Source organism: Bos indicus x Bos taurus, chromosome 17 (assembly GCF_003369695.1).
Source record: "Bos indicus x Bos taurus breed Angus x Brahman F1 hybrid chromosome 17, Bos_hybrid_MaternalHap_v2.0, whole genome shotgun sequence".
Lineage (NCBI taxonomy): Eukaryota > Metazoa > Chordata > Mammalia > Artiodactyla > Bovidae > Bos > Bos indicus x Bos taurus.
Window position 1 is genome coordinate 8,875,865 of NC_040092.1, and position 22,321 is coordinate 8,898,185.

The 22,321-nt window shown below is 48.2% G+C and overlaps 1 protein-coding gene across 6 annotated transcripts in view; it reads left to right on the forward strand.

The window, feature by feature from the left end:
* The window catches only part of ACACB (acetyl-CoA carboxylase beta), a 116,568-nt gene that overhangs the window by 35,384 nt on the left and 58,863 nt on the right, over window positions 1–22,321 (forward strand). For all 6 annotated transcript variants that reach the window (XM_027566507.1, XM_027566511.1, XM_027566508.1 and 3 more), the window contains 13 exons: window positions 8,012–8,144; window positions 8,336–8,474; window positions 11,318–11,427; window positions 11,641–11,722; window positions 12,879–12,977; window positions 14,015–14,124; window positions 14,243–14,353; window positions 15,620–15,829; window positions 16,118–16,288; window positions 16,879–17,040; window positions 18,495–18,658; window positions 21,179–21,329; window positions 21,436–21,539. In XM_027566507.1, coding sequence (XP_027422308.1) covers window positions 8,012–8,144; window positions 8,336–8,474; window positions 11,318–11,427; window positions 11,641–11,722; window positions 12,879–12,977; window positions 14,015–14,124; window positions 14,243–14,353; window positions 15,620–15,829; window positions 16,118–16,288; window positions 16,879–17,040; window positions 18,495–18,658; window positions 21,179–21,329; window positions 21,436–21,539 — 1,746 coding nt within the window. The remainder of the gene's footprint in view (window positions 1–8,011; window positions 8,145–8,335; window positions 8,475–11,317; window positions 11,428–11,640; window positions 11,723–12,878; window positions 12,978–14,014; window positions 14,125–14,242; window positions 14,354–15,619; window positions 15,830–16,117; window positions 16,289–16,878; window positions 17,041–18,494; window positions 18,659–21,178; window positions 21,330–21,435; window positions 21,540–22,321) is intronic.

Here is a 22,321-nt window from a genome sequence, read left to right on the forward strand (position 1 = left end):
CTCTAGAGTGAGCGGGACCTCTGGTTGCCCCATGACACATGAGGTGTTAGTTCTTCAGCCAGGGATCACACCATCCCCTGCATCTGAAGGCAAATTCTTAACCTCTGGACTACCAGGGAAGTCCCCCATTAGGATTTTGAATGTTTGCGTTTCTTATCAGGAGCCAAAGCACAAAGTGTGGAAACAACTTTCCCCTGACTCCCCAGGTCATAAGTAGTAGATTCTGATTCAAAGCCTGGAAGGACCGCTCTAATCTGCTGGGATGTCTCAGCAGTGGCACTGTTGACATTTGGGGCCCTGCAGATGGTGACTGCAGTCACGAACTTAAAAGAAATCTGCTTGGAAGGAAAGCTGAGACAAACCTAGACAGCGTATTAAAAAGCAGAGCCATCACTTTGCTGACAACAGTCCATCTAGTCAAAGCTGTGGTTTTTCCAGTAGTCACGTACAGATGTGAGTTAGACTATAAAGAAGTCTGAACCCCGAATAATTGATGCTTTCAAACTGTGGTGCTGGAGAAGCCTCTTGAGAATCCCTTGGACAGCAAGGAGATCAAACCAGTCAATCCTAAAGGAAGTCAACCCTGAATGTTCATTGGAAGAACTGATGCCGAAGCTGAAGCTCCAGTACTTTGGCCACCTGATGCAAAGAGCTGACTCATTGGAAAAGACCCTGATGCTGTAAAAGATTGAGGGCAAGAGGAGAAGGGGACGGTAGAGGATGAGATGGTTGGATGGCATCGCTGACTCAATGGACATGAGTTTGAATGAACTCTGGGAGATGGTGAAGGACAGGGAAGCCTGGCATGCTGCAGTTCATGGGATCACAAAGGGTTGGACACAACTTAGTGACCGAATGAGAGTCTTCGTGGGGGGCTTTGCAAGATGTTGAGAAGCATCCTTGGCTTTATCCACTAGATGCCAGGAGCACATTCCACATTGTGACACCCAAAAATGTCTGCAGGCATCGCTGTGTGTCCCCAGGGGGGCAAGGTCGCACCCAGTTGAGAACCCTGGCCTTCAAAATTGTGTCTCAGATGGGAGTGCTTATTTTTCTAAGTCCAGACCATATAGTTACTTCCACTGATCTCAGATGGCTTTCTGCCTTGAAATTAGCTTCCGGGGGTCAGGGAGAGTCGGACTGGAAGCCCAGCTCTGCAACCTGCCAGCTGTGTGACTTGAGGTCCGTGGGCCTCTCTGAGCCTCGGTTTCTTCATTGTGCGGAGATGATGGCCTCCCCTGTGTAAGGCTGGGGATTCAGGGAGGCACCCTCTGGGCCCAGTCTATGGCGACACTTGAGGATGTTTATTCCTTCCTTCCCCATGCAGCCCTGCCTGTTCTCATGCCTGGGCAGCTGACGGTGTTTGGTGTTTTGCTGACAACTCTCTTGCATAGTTGACTGCACCTGAAGCCATTTCCAAAGTCACCGTGGAGTATTTCAGCCCCCACACTTGTCTTGGAACAAATGCCGGCCAAAGGTCAGCCCCCCAGAGCTAATGTTGATTGGCCTCCAGCTTCGTCAGAAACAGATTAAAAATAGCCACCGGCTCTGAGGCTGGCCCCGAAGCAAAGCCGCAGCAGCAGCACTGTGTGTTCACCCACCTACTTCGCTGTGATGGGTTTGGGGCCCGCCTGATGGAGGGGCTGTGTCCCCAGTTTTGAAATCAAAATGGCAGCCATGAATGGTTTTCCCCAGGCCACAAAAAGGTGTTTTTCTAGCGGTTGAGATTTTCTTTGTTGCACTTTAGGTCAAATCGCTGAGTTTTAAGATTGTGTGTATAAAAATGGGATGTCTCAGATTTTCTGAAGCCAGAAGATCAAGCTAGCCAGTTGGGGAGACCAGTGGGGAGAGTGGGTGTTTGGGGAGGAGGCCCTGGGCAGAGGAGCAGCCTGATGCTATTCTTGGTTAGATGGGGAGATCAGTAACCCCTAATCTCTTGGTATCACTGCACTGAAATAATAAAGTTTTCCGTGCACCCAGTGCTGGCTTTTACTTTCTATCAGTTCAGTTCATTCCAGTTACTCAGTCATGTCCGAGTCTTTGCGACCCCATGGACTGCAGCACGCCAGGCTTCCCTGTCCATCGCCAACACCCAGAGCTTGCTCAAACCCACGTCCATCGAGTCGGTGATGCCATCCAGCCATCTCATCCTCTGTCGTCCCCTTCTCCTCCTGCCTTCAACTTTCCCTCCATCAGGGTCTTTCCCAATGAGTCAGTTCTTTGCATCAGGTGGCCAAAGTATCGGAGCTTCGGCATCCATCCTTCCATGGACTATTCAGGGCTGATCTCCTTTAGGATGGACTGGTTGGATCTCCTTGCAGTCCAAGGGACTTTCAAGAGTCTTCTCCAACACCACAGTTCAAAAGCATCAATTCTTCAGCGCTCAGCTTTCTTTTGGGTCCAACTCTCACATCCACACATGACCACTGGAAAACATACTAGCTTGTTTAATCCTCACAATCCAGTGAGGCACGTGTTGTTATCCTCACTTTACAGTGGAGGCTACTGAGTGCCGGTGGAAACCAAAACGACCATGGCTTTCAGCATCCCTGTTACAACGTTAATAGCTTTCTCTTCTTACTGAAAATAATAGTGTGATGGAAAATTTAACGAATGTAGGCAAAAAGAAGAAAACAGGAAAAGCCCGTTGTTCAACCACTGTGAGAAGACTGCCTATTTTGGTGTCTGTTTTCCTACATGAGGGGTCTGCAAATGACGGCCCTAAGGCCAAATCTGCCTGTTTTCTAAAGCAGGGGTCCCCAGCCTCTGGGATCTACTGCCTGATGATCTGAGGTGGAGCTGATGTAACAATAATAGAAATAAGATGCACAATACAAGTCATGTGCTCGAGGAATCCTGAAACCATCTCCCCCGCTGCCCTGTCTGTGGCAAAATGATCTTCCACAAAACTGGCCCCTGTGCCAAAAGGTTGGGGACCACTGTTTTAAAGAAATAAAAACAGGCTGTTGTTCAGTGAAACAAAACACGCTGAACTGCTTGCTGGTTCACGGGATGTAATTCTGATGAAAGCCCTGTCCACATTTGCAAGATGATATTGACCTCCAGAGTCCTTTTCCAAGTCCCATTTCATTTTAGCACTTCAGTCCCAGGAGGTTTTAGAAGAGAAGCTGGTTGCAGTTTATGGGAGGCAGGAAGGCCGCCAGCTCAAGGGCCGGAAATCCCTTGTCCATTTGTTTGTTCTTTCAGGCAGCGTGCAGAAGCCCAGTTGAACTAAGAAAGTCTTCACTGAAAAATACAAGTCCTCTTCTGGTGTAGCCTCATGCCCTCACGATGGGTTTCTGTCATTCATTTCTGGTTTTGCTCCCTGGCCTGGAAGTCAGTTTTTTCATTTCTGATAGGCAGAGCCTGGAGAGGGTGAGGGGGGACAGACTGCAGGTTTCTAGAAGGCTTTCCCCATGGGGAACTATCCTGGATGCAAAGACTTTGTGTAGCAGGAAGTGCCCACACCCAGCATTTCCTGATGTGATGGCAAGAGCCCCAATCCTGTTTACTTGCTGGGTGATTGCCTGGCTGGGCCTCAGTTTGCCTATCTGTAAAATGGGATCTCTTTCCCCCAGCGGCTTATTGGCCTACAACTTTGCTGTTGCCAGTGGCCTGCTGGCAGTGTTCCTTGGGACCTGTCAGTTCTTCACCAAAACTTTTTGGCCCCTCAGACCCACTCAGCCCTGCCCTCCCAAGATTCCTGGTGACACAGTTATTGGACACATCCCTCGGTGGCAAACCTCTAACTTAATCCCTGGCAGGTGGCTGTCTCCCTGCTTGAATAGCCCATTGGTGGGATGAGAGAGAGTGGACAGAACGCCTGATTCCGCACCTATTTAAACCTCACCAAATGACAGGAGCTTTTTCTTTTAAGTTTTGTTTGTTTCGTTTGGCTGCACTGTGCCTTCATTGCTGCGTGCGTGCTTTCTGAGTTGCGGTCAGTGGAGGCTGCTCTCTAGATGCGGTGAGCAAGCTTTTCGCAGCGGTGGCTTCTCTCGTTGGGGAGCGCCGACTCTAGGGTGCTGGGGCCTCGGCAGTTGCAGGACGTGGGCTCAGTAGTTTCGACTCCTAGGCTCTAGAGCGCAGGCTTAGTAGTTGTGTCCCAAGCTTAGTTGCTCCGCGGCATGTGGGATCCTTCTGGACCAGGGATCAACCCTGCATCCCAGCCGCTAGCAGGTGGATTCTTCACCACTGGACCACCAGGGAATTCCAAGCTTTTTCTTAAAGAGCTGGAAACCCATCAGGCCCCAGCAGAACAGAAGCAGGAGTTAGCAGTGACATTTTGGAAACTGGAAAGCAGATGAACAAGCAGTCTCTGGTTAACGGAACCAAGAGGTCTGAGCCATAAGGAGCAGAGAGAGAAGCTGAGAGCCTGTGTCCCGAAGGCACCGGGATCAGCAGCATCGTGTGCTTCTGCGTCTGGGGACCCCAACGTGAGGAGGACAAGGTGACAGAACCACAGGTCTCTCATTTGCCCAGGTGGCTGGGGGCTGCCCACTCCCACCCCGGTTGCACACAGGTGGTTTGGTCTCTGGAGGGTGGGGAGTAGAGGGTCTTCGGACTGGACACTGATGAGCGTGGTGGAGCATGTGGGGCCTGCTTCCCACACCGGAGGATGGGTGCTGTGTCACTGCTGAATCCTGAAAGCTGTCCTGTCCTCCAGACCTGTCCCAGCACCTGGCCAACCTTTAATTCCAGGCAGAAGGCTGAGCACCAAAGAATTGATGCTTTCGAACTGTGGTGCTGGAGAAGATTCTTGAGAGTCCCTTAGACTGCAAGGAGATCCAACCAGTCAATCCTAAAGGAAATCAACCCTCAATATTCATTGCAAAGGCTGATGCTGAAGCTCCAATACTTTGGCCACCTGATGCAAACAGCTGATTCATTAGAAAAGACCCCAATGCTGGGAAAGATCAAGGGCAAGAGGAGAAGGGGACTACAGAGGATGAGATGGTTGTATGGCATTGCTGACTCAATGGACATGAGTTTGAGCAAACTCTGGGAGATAGTGAAGGACAGGGAAGCCTGGTTTGCTGCAGTTCGTGGGGTCACAAAGAGTAGGACACGACTTGGTGACTGAACAACAGAAGCCCCACAGACTTGTCCTTGCTGGAGGAACTGGACCAGCCAGCAAGGATGACTTGAAAAATACTTGGAATTCCCCAACACACAGCCCTCCCACCCAATCACTCTGCACTGAGCTTAGGGTTCAGTGACTTCACCACATGCCCAGTACTTTTCATCAACTCTCTGGTTCCTGCTCTTGGTCCTGAGAGAGCAACCAAGGCTTATCATACATTCAAGTACAGTTTCGAAGATGGAAGGCAAACCACAAACACCCAACCAAAAGGGACACAGGAAACATGGGAGATACAGAAACCACATCAGGAGAAGAGAACATGGAAAAGCTATGGTAAATACCCTCATCAGGGGCAGGGAGGGTGCCGCACACATAGGAACAGGGTGCATAGGAAAGGGGACATTTGCAGCCCCAAACCATGCTCTTGGACATTAAAAGCATGCTATTAGAACAGTTAGGAGCTAAGGCTGAGGGAATAGCCCAGAAGGAATAAGAAAAGAGTAACAAGAGAGGGAAAAATATATAAACTTGTGGGCCAATTCAGGAATTTCAACATCCAGATAATAGGAGAAAGTGAAGAAAAAAGAGGCAGTTAAGTCACTAAGGAGATTTTGTTGTTGTTCAGTCACTGAGTTATGTGCAGCTCTTTTCGACCCCATTGACTGCAGCATGCCAGGCCTCCCTGTCCTTCACTATCTCCCAGAGTTTGCTCTAACTCATGTCCATTGAGTGGGTGATGCCATCCAACCATCTTATCCTCTGTTGTCCCCTTCTCTTCCTGTCCTCAAATTTTTCCCAGGTTCAGGGTCTTTTCCAATGAGTTGGCTCTTCACATCAGGTGGTCAAAGTATTGGAGCTTCAGCTTCATCATCAGCCCTTCCAATGAATATTCAGGGTTGATATCCTTTAGGACTGACTGGTTTGATCTCCTTGCTGTCCAAGGGACTCACTCTCGAGAGTCTTCTCCAGCACCATAGTTCGAAAGCATCAATTCTTCAGTGCTCAGCATTCTTTATAGTCCAACTCTCACATCTGTACATGACTACTGGAAAAACCAGTAGCTTTGACTACCCGAACCTTTGTCAGGAAAGTGATGGAAAATTTGCAGATAAATCTCCAGATTTCAGTTTCCAGAGTGAAGGAACCTGACAGCTTCCCAGTGTTACTGATGGAAGTAAACACATACCTCAGCATATTCCTAAAATTGTTCCCTAAACTTATAGGATACTGGCAAAAAGAGAAGAAGCTATAAGCTTCTGGATAGGAAAAAACAGGTCACCTACAAAGGGACCAAGGATCAGCATAGCTCTGGTTCTAGCATTCTTGAAAGCCACAACAACAATGGCTGGAGGCTTCCAAAATTCTTAAGGAGAAGGCTTTCCCTCCTAGGATTCCATGCACAGCTAAATGACTGAGTCCAGTGTGAGGGCAGAAGGAAGACACTTTTAGAGCACGCAAGGCCACAGAACATGTGCTCCCCCGGACACATTTTCTTAGAAAGCTACTGAAGGATGTCTTCCATTGAACCAAGAGAGTAGATCAAAGAAGAGCAAGACATGGAGGACAAAAAAGCAAAGGGATCTAAGAGAACCAAAGAAGGCCTCTGGGGTGAGAGCAACAAAAGAAGCCTATACAGCCGGGACCAAGACAGGCATGTTGGGGCATCACTGTCGTGTGTCCTGCCGTTTGTCATCTTTCTAACTGGACGAAACTACTGTAGGATATGTCCTGGCAAGACGAGGGGTCTATCAAAAGAGAGGGAGCCACGTGGTGCCCTGAATTTGGGGGTAAAACCCCAGGAAAGGCACAGGGAAGCCGAAGGATGTCAGTAAAGGGAAGTCCCAGCTGATGCTTGTACAGGGGTTTAGTGGACTCTGTCCAGATGAAAGCGGTGTTGGGGCTTTCAGGAGGGATGTGGCCAGTGAAAAAGCAGTGCAACTGATTGTCTTTCGTGTCCTGCTGCTGCTAAGTCGCTTCAGTCATGTCCGACTCTGTGCGACCCCATAGACGGCAGCCCATGAGGCTCCTCCGTCCATGGGATTTTCCAGGCAAGAGTGCTGGAGTGGGGTGCCATTACGTGTCCTAGGAGGCTGAGGAGTGAGATGAAGATGCAAGGAAAACCAAGCTAAAAAAAAAAGTCATTAATCCAGGGAAAAAAAAGCAAAAAGAAAGGGACATCTGATATGCCACAAACCCTCACCTGTGAATAATGATCCCAGACCCATAAAACACCATAAATTTACCAAATCGCAGGAAACCTGTATTACGAGGTTGGGGAAAGGGGATAGGGTGGCTGCTTAAGAGCAGTAATTCCATGTCTGCCAAGATAACAAGCTCATAGATGGATGATGTCTTAATGGATGATTCACAAGATAACGTACACACATCGTTCAGAAGCACAGAGATGTGTAAATGCCTGAGTCCAATGTGATTTCCTCTGGAGTGGGCTTCTAGAGGGGCAATGGGACAAGGACCTTCTATTTTGTTGTTATGCATTTCTTTATTGTTCTCAGTTTTTTTTTTTTTAAGCTTGATATACAAGTACAGAAAAGCACACGAAAGGTACAAACTGCTTCACAAATATAAAGTATTAGAATGTGTGCTTCTCTGATCTTACACTAGTACCCTGTTGTAAGTTGGGGTTTTTTTTGGCATTATTTGAGTTCCTAAATTGTGAGAATTTATAAAAAGAGTGAATTGAAGATGAAAAACCTGAAAATACAGCTTAGGACAGATCACGGGGTCTCTTCTGCTTCTTTTGTGATCTAACCTCTTGAAGTCTCCTCGTAAAGTGTTTCAGGGTCCGCAGAGAGGGACTGCAAAGCTGCAGGAGTCTGATGGAGTTTGGCTTCTCTGTGGAAATGAATTTCCTAGGGGCCTGCGTGTCCCCAACCTGCTTGCTCACGGGTCTGTCCTGTTCCCTTGCAGGCCCAGCATGTCGGGGCTCCACCTGGCAAGAAGGGGCCGAGAACAGAAGAAAGTGGACCTGCACAGAGACTTCACCGTGGCTTCCCCTGCTGAGTTCGTCACACGCTTTGGGGGACATCTGGTCATCGAGAAGGTACAGGTGGGGTCCCGGCACTCGGGGTGGGGTGGAACAGGCCAACCTGCCTCAGGCTGCAGAGAAAGGCCCGCCCGTTGGTGAGCACTTGCAGGAGCAGGAGGTACCCTCGGAGGCTCTCAGAGATGAGAGGAACCCTGGGGTAGCACGTAGCCTCCAGCGCAGGCCCCCTGCCCTTTTCCTCTGTCCAGGTGCTCATCGCGAACAACGGTATTGCCGCCGTGAAATGCATGCGCTCCATCCGCAGGTGGGCCTATGAGATGTTCCGAAATGAGCGGGCCATCCGGTTCGTAGTCATGGTAACGCCAGAGGACCTCAAGGCCAACGCAGGTACTGCGGCCCTGACTCCCTCCCTCTCTGCCACGCCCCATCCTCACCTCCTCCACTCAGCCTGGGCCAAGTCCATCCTGTACCCCAGAAAGCATTGCAGGGTACCTCTCCCAATTCCATATTTATTTCCCAATCTTCTCTATTTAATTAAAATGTCTGCTGCTAACAAGAGTGACCCATAAGCCTGATAAAAATGCAAATGGTTAACATGCAAAGTGGAAATCTCACCTTTGAGGAGCGTCCATGTTACAGTAGCTTGGCATCTTTCCCTCCAGATGCTTTTTTCTTGCACGGGTATGTGCTGTTTTTTCAATCGTTCCTTCATTTTTCTACTTATTTATCGCTCCATGTCTATCAGCATAGATCATTCTGTTAATAACTATTGGGCAGTTTGATTTTTCTACAGTCCATGGGGTCACTAGGAGTTGGACATGACTGAGCGACTTCACTTTCATTTTTCACTTTCATGGATTGGAGAAGGAAATGGCAACCCACTCCAGTGTTCTTGCCTGGCGAATCCCAGGGACGGGGGAGCCTGGTGGGCTGCCATCTATGGGGTTGCAGAGTTGGAGACGACTGAAGCGACTTAGCAGCAGCAGCAGCAGTTTGATTTTTCCCCTGAACAATTGTGTCCCATTATAGATTCTGCACACGGTAGCCAAACAGATCTTTTAAAACACAACTCAGTTTCCATCAGCATGCCCTGCCCCCCACCCTGTGTCCAGCACCAGCTCCCTCACCCCCGAACCTCCCCATAGTGAAGGTCCTGGGCTCTGCTCTGCACTGATGGAGTCTCCGTTTTATTTACTACAGTGAGGACAGGTTTGCTCGTTAGCCCCATTTTACAGATGAGATAATTGAGGCACAAAGGTGTGACTCAGTTGCCCAGGGACCTGGGGATTGGAACTGTGGGCTGAGTCCACAGCCTGATGCTGTGGGGTCACTCCTCACACTTAGGCTAAAATTTGAGAACCTCACCAAGGCTAGTTAAGGCCTCACATGACTTGGCCCCTGCTGGCCTCCCAAACTCCCATCTCCTGCCTCTCAGCCTCTATCCCTGGGTCCCTGTCCCACTGGCCTCATCAGTGTTGGCCTCGCTCTTTTCTGTTGCAGAGGCTTGGAAAGTTCTGGACCGTTTGCTGACAGTGCTTTCTGGAAGCTCTTTGCACAGCAGGCCTCCACTCCCCCATGCACAATTTGAATGTTATAGCTCTCCTGGCCATCCCTGTCAGAGCCCTGGCACTGCCCACAGCCTGTGGTTACCCTGCTTGTTTTCTTGTTTATCTTCTCCAACATGAAAATAAAATTCAGCAAGGAGTGGGTCATGGCCTGACGCCTTGATTTGTAATCTCTGGAACTTCTCCCATCACCAACACACTGCGTTGGGTCAGCATCAGAGGCCAGCGGGCCAGAAGGAAGCACTGCTCTCGAGTTCTTTTTCCAAGTCTGCACATAACATTTGACAGTTCCTTCTCAGGGTCTTAGAGAATGTCATAGTACAGATGTACTAACTCCTGACTTTTGATTGAATCTACTTTGCACAGTTCAAAACACTGCCCTGTGAGGACGGACTTCCCCAGTGGTCCAGTGGTTAAGACTGTGCTTCCAGTGTGGCGGCCTGGGTTCAGTCCCTGGCCAGGGAAGTTCCACAGGCAAAAAATAAAAACACACTGCCCCGCAAACACCCTTTTACATGTCTTTGGCTTCATTGATGAATGTTTTTTTAGAACATGTTCTTAGAAGTAGGATTTCTGTGTTTGAAGAGCATGAGTATATTAAAATCAAAGCATTGTATTGTATTCAGCAATGAAAAGGAAGGAAATCATCATGTTATAACACAGGTGGGGCTTCCCTGGTAGCTGAAATGGTAAAAAACCCACCTGCAATGAGGGAGACCTGGGTTTGCTCCCTGGATGGGGAAGATCCCCTGGAGGAGGGCGCGGCAACCCACTCCAAGTATTCTTGCCTGGAGAATCCCACGGACAGAGGAGCCTAGTGGGCTGCAGTCCATGGCCATCGGGTTGCAAAGAGTTGGACACAACTGAGTGACTAGGCACATAATACAGGTGAACCTTGAGGGCATTACGCTCAGTGAAATAAGCCAGTCACAGAAAAACAAATACTGGATGTTTCCACTTACATGAGGTCCTGAGCAGTCAGATTCATAGAGACAGAAGGCAGAAGGGTGGGTGCCAGGGGCGCTGGGCAGTGGGATGGGGAGGGGTCAGTTCATGGGTATCGAGTTTGAGTTGCATGAGATGAGAAAGTTCCGGAGATCCATTTCGCAACAGTGTGAATATACTTGACAGTATTTGAGCTATGTACTTAAAAAGTGATTACGATGGTAAATTTTGTTATGTGGCTTTTTTTTTTTTTTTTTTTACCATGATTAAAAGCAAACATTGTATTGTTTAGTGGCAAAACACTATTAAGATACCCAAGAATTTTTAGGGAGTCCCCGGTGGCCTAGTGATTAGGATTCCAGTCTTCACTGCCCTGGCATGGGTTCAATCCCTGGTCAGGGAACTGAGATCCCACAAGCCACATGGCACTGCCAAAAATTAAAAATATATATGATGTTTTAAAACCCACTTCTAATCCAACTATATTGTATATTGATAGCTTGCTTCCTTCTTTTTTGTTGCCTTCCAGGCCATGACCAGACACACATATATTTTCACACAATTAAAGTCAAACCCAGTTCTTTCTTCCAACTATCATATACGTTCCTCCACTGTGATCCTAGAGTCGTCACGGTTATCCTTTCAGTGGCTGTGCGTCGCTGGGTCCTGTCCTCCACTTGGGTCTGTCAGTCCTTCTGATCTCCTCTCATTTAATTCCAGAGTATATCAAGATGGCAGATCAGTATGTCCCTGTCCCAGGAGGGCCCAACAACAACAATTACGCCAACGTGGAGCTGATTGTAGACATCGCCAAGAGGATCCCCGTGCAGGTGAGTCACACGGGGTGCCCCCGTCTGCCTGTGACGGGGACGATGCCCTCAACTCTGGAGCAACCCGGTTCCACAGTTCGGAAGGGATGGAGGAGCTGGTCCTAGGAGACTCTGAAAGCCAGGGCTGGTAGGACCCAGCAAGGAGCTTTTGGGGTGTGATGGGGGGCGGATTCTTGAAGAAAGACCTCTATTCATGCCTCTGTGTGTTTGCAGGCGGTGTGGGCTGGTTGGGGCCATGCTTCTGAAAACCCCAAACTTCCGGAGCTCCTGCGCAAGCACGAGATTGCTTTCCTAGGTAGAGTGCACCTCCATCAGATATGTGGGAATGGGGGTCTTGATGGAATTCTCGCTAATACAGCCTTGGAAGGAGGGGGCCTGTTTGATGTTCCCACATCACACGTTCATGGTCAGGAGCAACTGAGTCCAGCAGTGGGAGGTCACATGGAAAGGTTGGCCAGCCCAGGGAAATAGCTGTTACCATGGTTACCACAGCAGAATGATGCTGGGGCAAGCAGAACCCTCTGCTGGTGTTCCTGTTGGTACTGAGATACCAGCCATGTTCAGATTTCTAACTCAGGTTGGAAATCTTTAGGCCACACCTTTGCTTGGGCTGTTCTTAGGCCTTTGGAATGCCCTCACCCCCTCGAACCAGAACCTCTCATCTCTGCTACTTATTAGGTAAAATGACACTTATTGTTCATGGCATCTGTTTGTTTCATAATTCAGATGTATAATTTGTAAACTTTACTCAGTTAGGTTGTCTGTCATCCTTGTGTGTAAATTGGAGTCATCTACCATTCTCAGTAAATCCCTGTTGCTGCTCCTTAACCTCTGGGCCCACAACACAGACTTGTATATACAGCAGCTTGGTGCTAAGTCAGTACCTGATATTCACCTGAGGGTCTGCCTGGTGACCTGTGCTCACTGATGTGTTCTTTTCCATGGCCTCTCATTGGCTGTCACATGGGACTCTCATTATCTCTCATTTTTAGTTCTGGAAGTTGATGGTTCAGCCCTGGTGCCAGCCAACTACAGCCTACAGGCCAAATCCAGCCTGCTGCCTGCTTTTGTAAATAAAGTTTTATTGAAACACGGCCCTGCCCATTTATTTATGTATTGCCTATGGCTCATTTATGTACTGCCTATGGCTCATTATAGAAAAAGTTTGCTAACCCATGGTCTAGTGTTTTGAGGTGCTGGCTTGCTCCCCTTGGTCTAGTTTTTTGCTGGTGAACTTTGTATAGGCCACTTAGCTTAAGCTATAAATCATGTTTACAGTCCACATGTATTGAAAGTTGACTGACGAAGTAGCAGACTAATAGATCTTTTTTCTTCCCCATCTTGATGTTCAGTCCTTTAAAGCTGGGACCTGGGGACTTTTCTTTTGTGTACCTAATCAGCCCCCAGTTTTGAGGGCCTGAGTCTGCCTTCCCCCTTGCCCCACCCCTCAGGCCCTCCCAGCGAGGCCATGTGGGCACTAGGAGACAAGATTGCCTCCACCATCGTGGCCCAGACTCTGCAGATCCCAACGCTGCCCTGGAACGGAAGTGGTAAGGGGCCCTGAACTTCACTTGGGGAGGACGCCTGGGCCCCATCTTGAGAGCACAAGGGGTGACAGGAGTATGCTTCTTTAATTCTTTCATTCAGGCAAAGAAATACATAAAAAATAAAATTGCATAAAAATAAAGATAAAAAAAAATTTTAATTATCAAGAAAGTGGTATGATATCTTTGTAGACATCTTAGAAAATAGGAAAAGTGTAAGAAAAAGAAATAGAAATTGTTTATAATCCAATGACCTGGTTTTGATCATTTGTTTTTTTATTCCAGCCTTTTTTCTAGGCACATCCGTTTAAAAGCCAGAGCTCTTATAGTTAATAGTTTGTGATGTGTTTTTTTTCTCACTAGTCTGTCTATGTCAATAAATACACTTCACAACACTTCAGGTGCCTGCATAGGATTATATTACACAAATGTACCTTAATTTACTAACAGTCCTCTGTAGTTATACTTTTGGTTGTTTCCAATTAATTTTTTTCTAAATATGAAAATATTTAAAGCCTTGATAATCCTGTAGCTAACTCTCTATGTACATTTTAATAATTTCTTTAGGGTAAATTCCTAAAAGTGGAATTCTTAGAATAAGTTAAAAAACAGAAAACATTTCAAGAGTTTCTAAACAATTTGATTTTTTCCTATAAAGATTGAATTTTAAATTTGGAGTGAAAAGTTTGTTTTGTTTTGTTTGTTGTTGTTTGTTTTTGAAATCTTCATAGGATTTTAGAAAGTAGTGATTGACATTACAAATGACTCCATAAGATAGAGTCGGTTTTTTTTAAAAAAAATTCAGATCAACATGGCTGTTCTTGGTAGACTCAGCCTGAATTGTCTTAAGCTTGGTTTCCCATTCGGGGTCGAGTTGGTCCTTAAGGAAATGAAAATGCACGGTGGGAAACTGAAGGACTGTGTCTGAATTCTGTTGGCCCAGAGGCCAGGTCTAGAGCCGCTGTGCTGGGAAGAGGCACTGTATTTCCGTGTCGTGTCCAGGCTGTTTTGGGGAGGATTCTGTTTCCTCTGTGACCCTGCAGGTCTGACGGTGGAGTGGGCGGAACACAGTCTACAGGAGGGGCAAAGGATCAGCATCCCAGAGTCCGTCTACAACAATGGTTGCGTGAAAGATGTAGATGAAGGCTTGGAGGTAAATACAGATCCTTGGAGGGGTGTGGGGGGGCCAGGAGCCAGAACCTTCTCATAAGCCTGGTAGCAGCAGAAACTGTCTAAACCTCTAAAGAAGTCTGTTTGTCCATTGCCCTCAGGCAGCAGAAAAAATTGGTTTTCCCTTGATGATCAAAGCTTCTGAAGGCAGTGGAGGGAAAGGAATCCGGAAGGCGGAGACTGCTGAGGACTTCCCCATCCTGTTCAGACAAGTGAGCTCCTCGCGCCGCATGTTTTTCCCCGTGTCTTTGGGAATTGTGCTTCTTCGGTCGGTGGCCACCAGATTCTTTCCACTAATGTTATTGTGTCACAACCAAGAGGACACCTGGGGGAGCTGAAGTATCGCTGTGTTGTGTTGCAAAGCGAATGTATGCATCTTTACTTGAAAAAGTCCAAGGCTTGGGTTGATCTGTACACTGTTTGCTTAGATGTTTGGTTCTATGAACCAGCGTGTCTGTAAAGGATTTCAGATACTTGTTTGTGAGAATATCTATCTGTGACTATTTGTCTATCGAGAGATGGAATATTTTGTACAGTTAAGCGGTTTCAGTATTTTTAATGTTTGTAGATGATCAGTTTTATCGTTGGAGCAAATCATGTATTTACTTATTTGTAGCTGGTTTTCTACTTTTAAACCATTTTGCCTGGGGGATGGGGGAAGGAATACATTAGGAGACTGGGAATAAAATATGCACACTACTGCATTTAACATAGATAACCAACAAGCATCTACTGTGTAGCCCAGGGAACTATACTCAGTATTATGTAATAACCTATAAGGGAAAAGAATCTGGAAAAGAAAAAAAAAAACCCAGCATAACTCCTGTTAGCCACTGGGTTTCTTTCCAGTACTTTTCCTGTAGTATATACTTTTGCATAGACCTTCATATAGTTCTAGATTTTTTTGTTTGCTTTTTAGTTACTTTGTCTATTTCTGACGGTGCCGAGTCTTGGTTGCTGCGCGCTGGCTTTCTCTAGCTGCGGCGAGCATCCTCACCGCAGTGGCTTTCCTTGTCGCGGAGCACAGGCTCTAGAGCGTGCGGGTCGGTGGTTGTGGTGCCCAGGCTTAGTTGTCCCGAGGCGTGTGGGATCGTCCCAGACCAGGGATCGAACCTGCGTCCCCTGCCTGCATGGGCAGGCAGATCCTTAACCCCTGGACCACAGGGAAGTCTCCATAATTCTGTTTTATTATTTTTCACAGAAGTAGGATCCTCCCATGTGTTACTGCAATCTGCTTTTTTTTTTAATTGTCTTACAAATAACTCCATGTGAATCCTTATTTTTACTCCGCCTTCTACATTATGTATTTTTGATCATCTTTGATTTTGAGAATGTTATATCTTTGAGAAGAGGTAAAACTAAAAGATCGACAGGACCATGGGCGTCCCTGCCATTATTGCGCGCTCTCCTTGGAGAGTTTCCTGCTCCAGCCCTGCTTCCCCAGGGAAGAGCCTGCCACCCTGCCGTCCCCCACCCAGGTGCAGAGCGAGACCCCTGGCTCCCCAGTCTTCCTCATGAAGCTGGCCCAGCGCGCCCGGCACCTGGAGGTCCAGATCCTCGCCGACCAGTACGGGAACGCAGTGTCCCTGTTCGGGCGTGACTGTTCCATCCAGCGGAGGCACCAGAAGATCATAGAGGAGGCGCCGGCCACCATTGCCACGCCAGCCGTGTTCGAGTTCATGGAGCAGGTGGGCTCTGGGGAGCTTGGGTGGGGGAGGCATCTCAGCTCAGCGCCAGCAAGAGCTCTCAACGCCCAAGTTGCCAAAGTGGAGTGGGTGTCCAGGAAGAGATGAAGGGGCAGGGGGTGGAGGGAGGAGATGAATTCAGCCTCACGCAGGTTTACTGGGCTATGATCTCTGAGGCCCTAAGGTCATTTACACACTGCAGGTCCTCAGCCTGCATTCGGTCAGGGAACCGGGATGTTTTCCCCCCGGAGAAAACCACCGGCACCCCCTCCTTCCCCATCTTGTCTGCAGTGTGCCGTGCGCCTGGCCAAGACGGTGGGCTACGTGAGCGCGGGGACTGTCGAGTACCTTTACAGCCAGGATGGCAGCTTCCACTTCTTGGAGCTGAATCCCCGCCTGCAGGTGGAACATCCCTGCACGGAAATGATCGCGGATGTCAACCTGCCTGCTGCCCAGCTGCAGGCAAGGAGACAGGCTCTGAGCCCTGCGGTGGCTTCTGCCTAGAGCTGGGGGTGGGGGTCTCCTATCCTGCTTAGGTCAGACCTCCCTCCACTTGGACTGGCCTGGTCATTTCTTCCTTCTGGGAGTTACTCACACACTTCGGCGGGATATGACACAGGTCCCTTTGAGTGGGTCACATCCTAAGACCCAGTAGACTCAGTGTGATCCTTTGGCTCAGCTGGTGTCCTCTGTCGTCTGCTCCTTCCTCATTCCTCCAGATCAGCTTTCCGTGCGTCCTTCACAAAACTTTCTTTAGCTCTGCATCTGGACGCTGTTTCCCCTCCCTTCCCACCTCCTAAGAGTCTGTAGCTTTTATCTGATGCTCATTATGTGTTGTGACTGTTGCTTCTTTGCCCAAGGACACGGCTCCTTGGGGGCAGAGGCAAGCTGTCTTTTTCTCTCCTTGCGTCTCCGTGTTGCACCGTCTTGTGGACCCAGGAGGAGCTCAGTATATTCCAAATCATTCACTGCACCGCTTCCTGCATCACCTCTGGCTCTGGGCTCTGCGTTTGAGGACTGACCCTCTCACGGGATGGACTTCTTGATTTCAGATTGCCATGGGTGTGCCGCTGCACCGGCTGAAGGATATCCGGCTTCTGTATGGAGAGTCCCCGTGGGGGGTGACGCCCATTTCTTTTGAGACCCCTAGCAACCCTCCCATTCCCCGAGGCCACGTCATTGCAGCCAGAATCACCAGCGAAAACCCAGATGAGGCAAGTCCGGGGTGGTGGTGGGGGGCCTGCGTTTCCACCACCTCCGACCTCCCAGCTTGGGGCAGACCCCGAACCTTAGCCTGGAGGAGACGCCCAGGCCTTGCAGTTTACAGACGAGGAAATTGATATGCGGGAAGGGAAGGGGTGAAAGGTGCCTGGTGTGTCAGAGGACAGCCTCGCCTCTGGGCATCGTCACCCTATATCACAGCTCCAGAGGCTGGGGCGACCCGCCTCACGCCTAGGACCTGCTGAGCCCAGGGCCAAGTCCCCGTGGTGCACTACAAAGGTCACATATGGCCATCTTTGGGACAGGCAGCTGTGTTTAGAGCACAGATCCTTGGATTTGTGGCCCCGTGAACTTTTGACTACAACATACAGTCTAAGACAGCAGTCCCCACTTTTGGTACCAGAGACTGGTTTCGTGGAAGACAGTTTTCCTGTGGACCAGGGTGGGGGGCGGGGATGGTTTGCGGGTGATTCAAGCACATGGCATTTATTGTGCGTTTTCTTTCTATTATTATTATTACATCAGCTCCACCTCACATCATCAGGCATTAGATCCCAGTGGTTGGGGACCCCTGGTCTAAGGAGTCCCTCTGTGACTTGTTCTTACTTGTGCCTTAAAGTACCAAGCAGCTGGCATCTGTCACAGTTTATGTGTATACTAACAGTTGTCACATAACCACCATAATCTACCACGATTTAGTTATTTAATGACTTCATTCAAGAAACTTGGGATGAGAGAAGTTTTATCCCCTCTCCTGTGGTGACTGTATTAGCTGGGGATCTTTGGCTGAGAGCGAACAGTCAATTCCAGTGGTGGGCAGGCAGAATGGGAGGCTTTTAGGGGTTGATGGCTTAGTCACAGGATGGAGGGCCATGTATAGAAAAAACCCAGCACCCGAAACTTTGCATCTCTGGCCTCCAAGCATGTCTGCCAAAATGAATGCCTTTATCACAGGCAATCCCAGCCGGAACATTAAACCCACCTTTCCCCTTTTACCAGAATTATACTCAGAAGGGGACGGGTCATTCACACAAAGGGAACTTTGGTGTGTGTTAGCATCAACTAGGGCTAACACTGGATTTCTGTATCTGCCAGACTTTTCATAGTCTAGAGTTGGAAATCCCTCTCCTCTTATATTTAAACATTTTCTGATCGACAACGGCAAGCATATAAAATCAGTAGGTACCATCACTCAGCCTCATCAAGTGATTACCGGTCCCCAACTTGGTTGTTATCTTTCAACTTTTTTTTTAAGAATAAAAATTCCACGCCTTGGCCTGCTCACATGGATATACTTGCACTGCTCATGACAAGTATCAATGTTTTATTGATCACACCAAGCTCTTGGGTGTGGGAGGGGCTCTTGGGTTTTCCTAGGATTTAATTCTGATGAAAGTAGATCTGGAGTAATAATTTCTTCTGTTTGCTTCTTCTGTCTGGGCTCCAGGGGTTTAAGCCGAGCTCCGGAACGGTCCAAGAATTGAATTTCCGCAGCAGCAAGAATGTATGGGGTTATTTCAGCGTGGCTGCGACTGGTGGCTTACACGAATTTGCGGATTCCCAGTTTGGGCACTGCTTCTCCTGGGGGGAGAACCGGGAAGAGGCCATTTCGTTAGTATCTCCCGCCCTCCTTCCCTTCCTTCGACCCCTTCCTTTGAGAAACTAGAAATTATTAGCCTGTGGCTTCAGATGCAGAGCAGTTTAGGGGATGAAGAGCAGACCTTATCTTAAACACCTTATGCCAGAGTCCAAGAACACAATCTGTCCTCTTCCCTCATTTGAGACCTGTGACGACATGCATGGAATCAGTTCACCAAGGTCACTGATCTTGAGCTTGTTACAGGTTGAACTTGAAGGTGATCCAAAGAATGTTCAAGGTGATTCCAGGAGTTTAAAAGGTGCTGAGTGCTATAACTTTTTATTAAAAAAAAAAAAAAGGTGCAGGGGGGCCCTCTTTTAAATTTAAGTCTCTTAAGTAGTTCCCTGAGAAATGCACATTGACAAAGAAGCCCTCAAATGCCAAAACACCTACATCTTTTTAAAAATTGAAGTATAGTTGATCTACAGTGTCTTCTTAATTACTGCTGAATAGCAAAGTGATTCAAAGAAGGCAATGGCACCCCACTCCAGCACTCTTGCCTGGAAGATCCCATGGACGGAGGAGCCTGGTAGGCTGCAGGCCATGGGGTTGCGAAGTCGGGCACGACTGAGTGACTTCACTTACACTTTTCACTTTCATGCATTGGAGAAGGAAATGGCAACCCACTCCAGTGTTCTTGCCTGGAGAATCCCAGGGACGGGAGAGCCTAGTGGGCTGCCATCTATGGGGTTGCACAGAGTCGGACAAGACTAAAGTGACTCAGCAGCAGAAGCAAAGTGATTCGGTTAAACATATATATATGTACATTCTTTTTTAAAAATATCCTTTTCATCCACCTCATTAGAACTGATTCAAATGTATTCTTTTTAATGGCTGAGTAATACTCCATTGTGTATATGTACCACAGCTTTCTTATCCATTCATCTGCTGATGGACATCTAGGTTGCTTCCATGTCCTGGCTATTATAAACAGTGCTGCGATGAACATTGGGGTACACGTGTCTCTTTCCCTTCTGGTTTCCTCAGTGTGTATGCCCAGCAGTGGGATTGCTGGATCATAAGGCAGTTTGAAGTAAGCCAGAAGGAAAAACACCAATACAGTATACTAACGCATATATATGGAATTTAGAAAGATGGTAACGATAACCCTGTATACGAGACAGCAAAAGAGACACTGATGTATAGAACAGTCTTATGGACTCTGTGGGAGAGGGAAGATTTGGGAGAATGGCATTGAAACATGTGAAACGTCATGTATGAAATGAGATGCCAGTCCAGGTTCAATGCACGATGCTGGATGCTTGGGGCTGGTGCACTGGGACGACCCAGAGGGATGGTGTGGGGAGGGAGGAGGGAGGAGGGTTCAGGATGGGGAACACATGTATACTAATTAAATAATTTTCTATTAAAGAAAAAAAAACCTAATAAAAAAAAAAAGAAAAAGCTGGACTAAAACTGAGCATTCAAAAAACTAAGATCATGGCATGTGGTTCCATCACTTCATGGCAAATAGAAGGGGAAAAAGTGGAAACAGTGACAGATTTTTATTTTCTTGGGCTCCAAAATCACTGTGGGTGGTGACTGAAGCTATGAAATTAAAAGGCTCTTGCTCCTTGGAATAAAGCTATGAAAAACCTAGACAGTGTATTAAAAAGCAAAGACAAAAAAAAAATATCCTTTTCTGTTATGGTTTATTATAGGATGTTGAATACAGTTCTCTGTGCTATACAGTAAGACATTGCTGTTTGTCCATCCTATAGATAACAGTCTGCATCTGCTAACCCCGGCCTCCCACTCATCCCTCCCCCACCCCCTCAGCAACCACAAGTCTGTTCTCTATGTCTGTGAGTCTGTTCCTGTTTCATGAATATGTTCATTGGCGTCATATTTTAGATTCCATGTATAAGCGACATCATCTGGTGTGTTTCCCCTATAACACTCTCCCTGATTTCATAGAGAGTGGGGTTTCTGCCTTTTAGACTGGACATGTGTTTGATGCGGGGGTGCCCTCTGGGAAACAGGAGGTGGTTACAGCCAAACACGTTCAGGCTGGTGACTGCCCTGTGCAGAGTGGGGTACTGGCGTCAGCCATCTGTCTGTGCACCCCAGGCCCACTGGGGAGCTGGGTGGACAGCTAGAGAGTGACTCCTCCTTGGGACACTGAGGGATTTTGACAGGTCCAGCAGGAGAGAGAGTCAAAGCGACTGGCAAGGTTGATAACAATTATAATCACTAATTAATCATTTCATAACAGCTAACATTTACTGATCAGGGACCATGTGCTTTATATGGATTATCTCATTTGAATCCCCAAGTACCTGTGAGAAGGCAGGGTTATCCCCTCATTTTCCAGATGAGGACCCCGAGGCCGGGGCAGTTTAGTCACTGGCCCAAGATTTGCTGGGCCAGTCCATGCTGGAGGCTGTCTGATTCGGGACCCTCTCTTTGCGGTTCTGGTTCATTGAGAACCATGCTGGAGCTGATGACACATATGTTAATTGGGAAAACAATCTGTGTGCCTTCCCCTCAAGGAACATGGTGGTGGCTTTGAAGGAACTATCCATCAGGGGCGACTTCAGGACCACCGTGGAATATCTCACCAACCTTCTGGAGACTGAGAACTTTCAGAACAACGACATTGACACCAGCTGGTTGGATAACCTCATTGCCGAGAAAGTGCAGGTAGAGGGCTGCACGTGTCTCCCCTGGGGGTCCTGGAGCCACCACCCTCCCCCGGCTCCCTGTGGCCATGGTCCCTGTGGACACTGATGCACAGAGTCTCTCCCAGGCTGAGAAGCCAGATATCATGCTCGGGGTTGTGTGCGGAGCCTTGAACGTGGCCGACTCCATGTTTAGAACATGCATGACGGACTTCCTACACTCGCTGGAAAGGTAGGGCGTAGGGGTACTTCCTTTCCCCTCTTGGGATACGTGTTGGTGGCAAGTAAGGCAGACACATGCGTTCTTTGGGTGCAAGTCAGTTACCACGCATTCAGTGAACCCCTCCTGTCATCACCTTCTCCTGCCCTCAGTCTTTCCCAGCATCAAAGTCTTTTCCAATGAGTCAGCTCTTCGCATCAGGTGGCCAAAGTATTGGAGCTCCATCTTTGGCATCAGTCCTTCCAACATGCTTGCCTCTGTAGAATGCCTCAGATAAACCTGGGTTGCCCTGGAAGAGGCTGGATGATTGGGGTGGGGGATGAGAGGGATTCTTAAGGCCAAGAGAGCCATCATCCTACAGACAGCCATGTACATACTCATGCTGACTTGTGTAAGTTAAGTTACAACAGGCAGGAATTCAGAGAGGAGGATGTGAACTTGAGAAGCAAAGCAGGTTACAGGTCACTTCTATAAATGAATCAGGTGACCAGCGAAATGGACCCCATGAAGATGGCCAGGAGGTCCCTCTTAGGATGGACCAGGGCTTCTCAGCCTCTGTACCACTGGCATTTGGGGCTGGGTCATCTTTTGTGGTGAAGGCTGACCTGTGCCAGATGGGACGTTAGCCCATCCAAAGCATCCCCTCCTCCTCCTCCTGAAGTCAGGACAATCGAGTGTGTCTCCAGATGCTGCCATCTGTCCTCTGGGGAGAGGCAGAAATCTCCCGCCCCCATTGAAAACCACCATGATAGGCAAAGGAGACTACCAAAAGGGAAATAGAAGGATGAAACTTT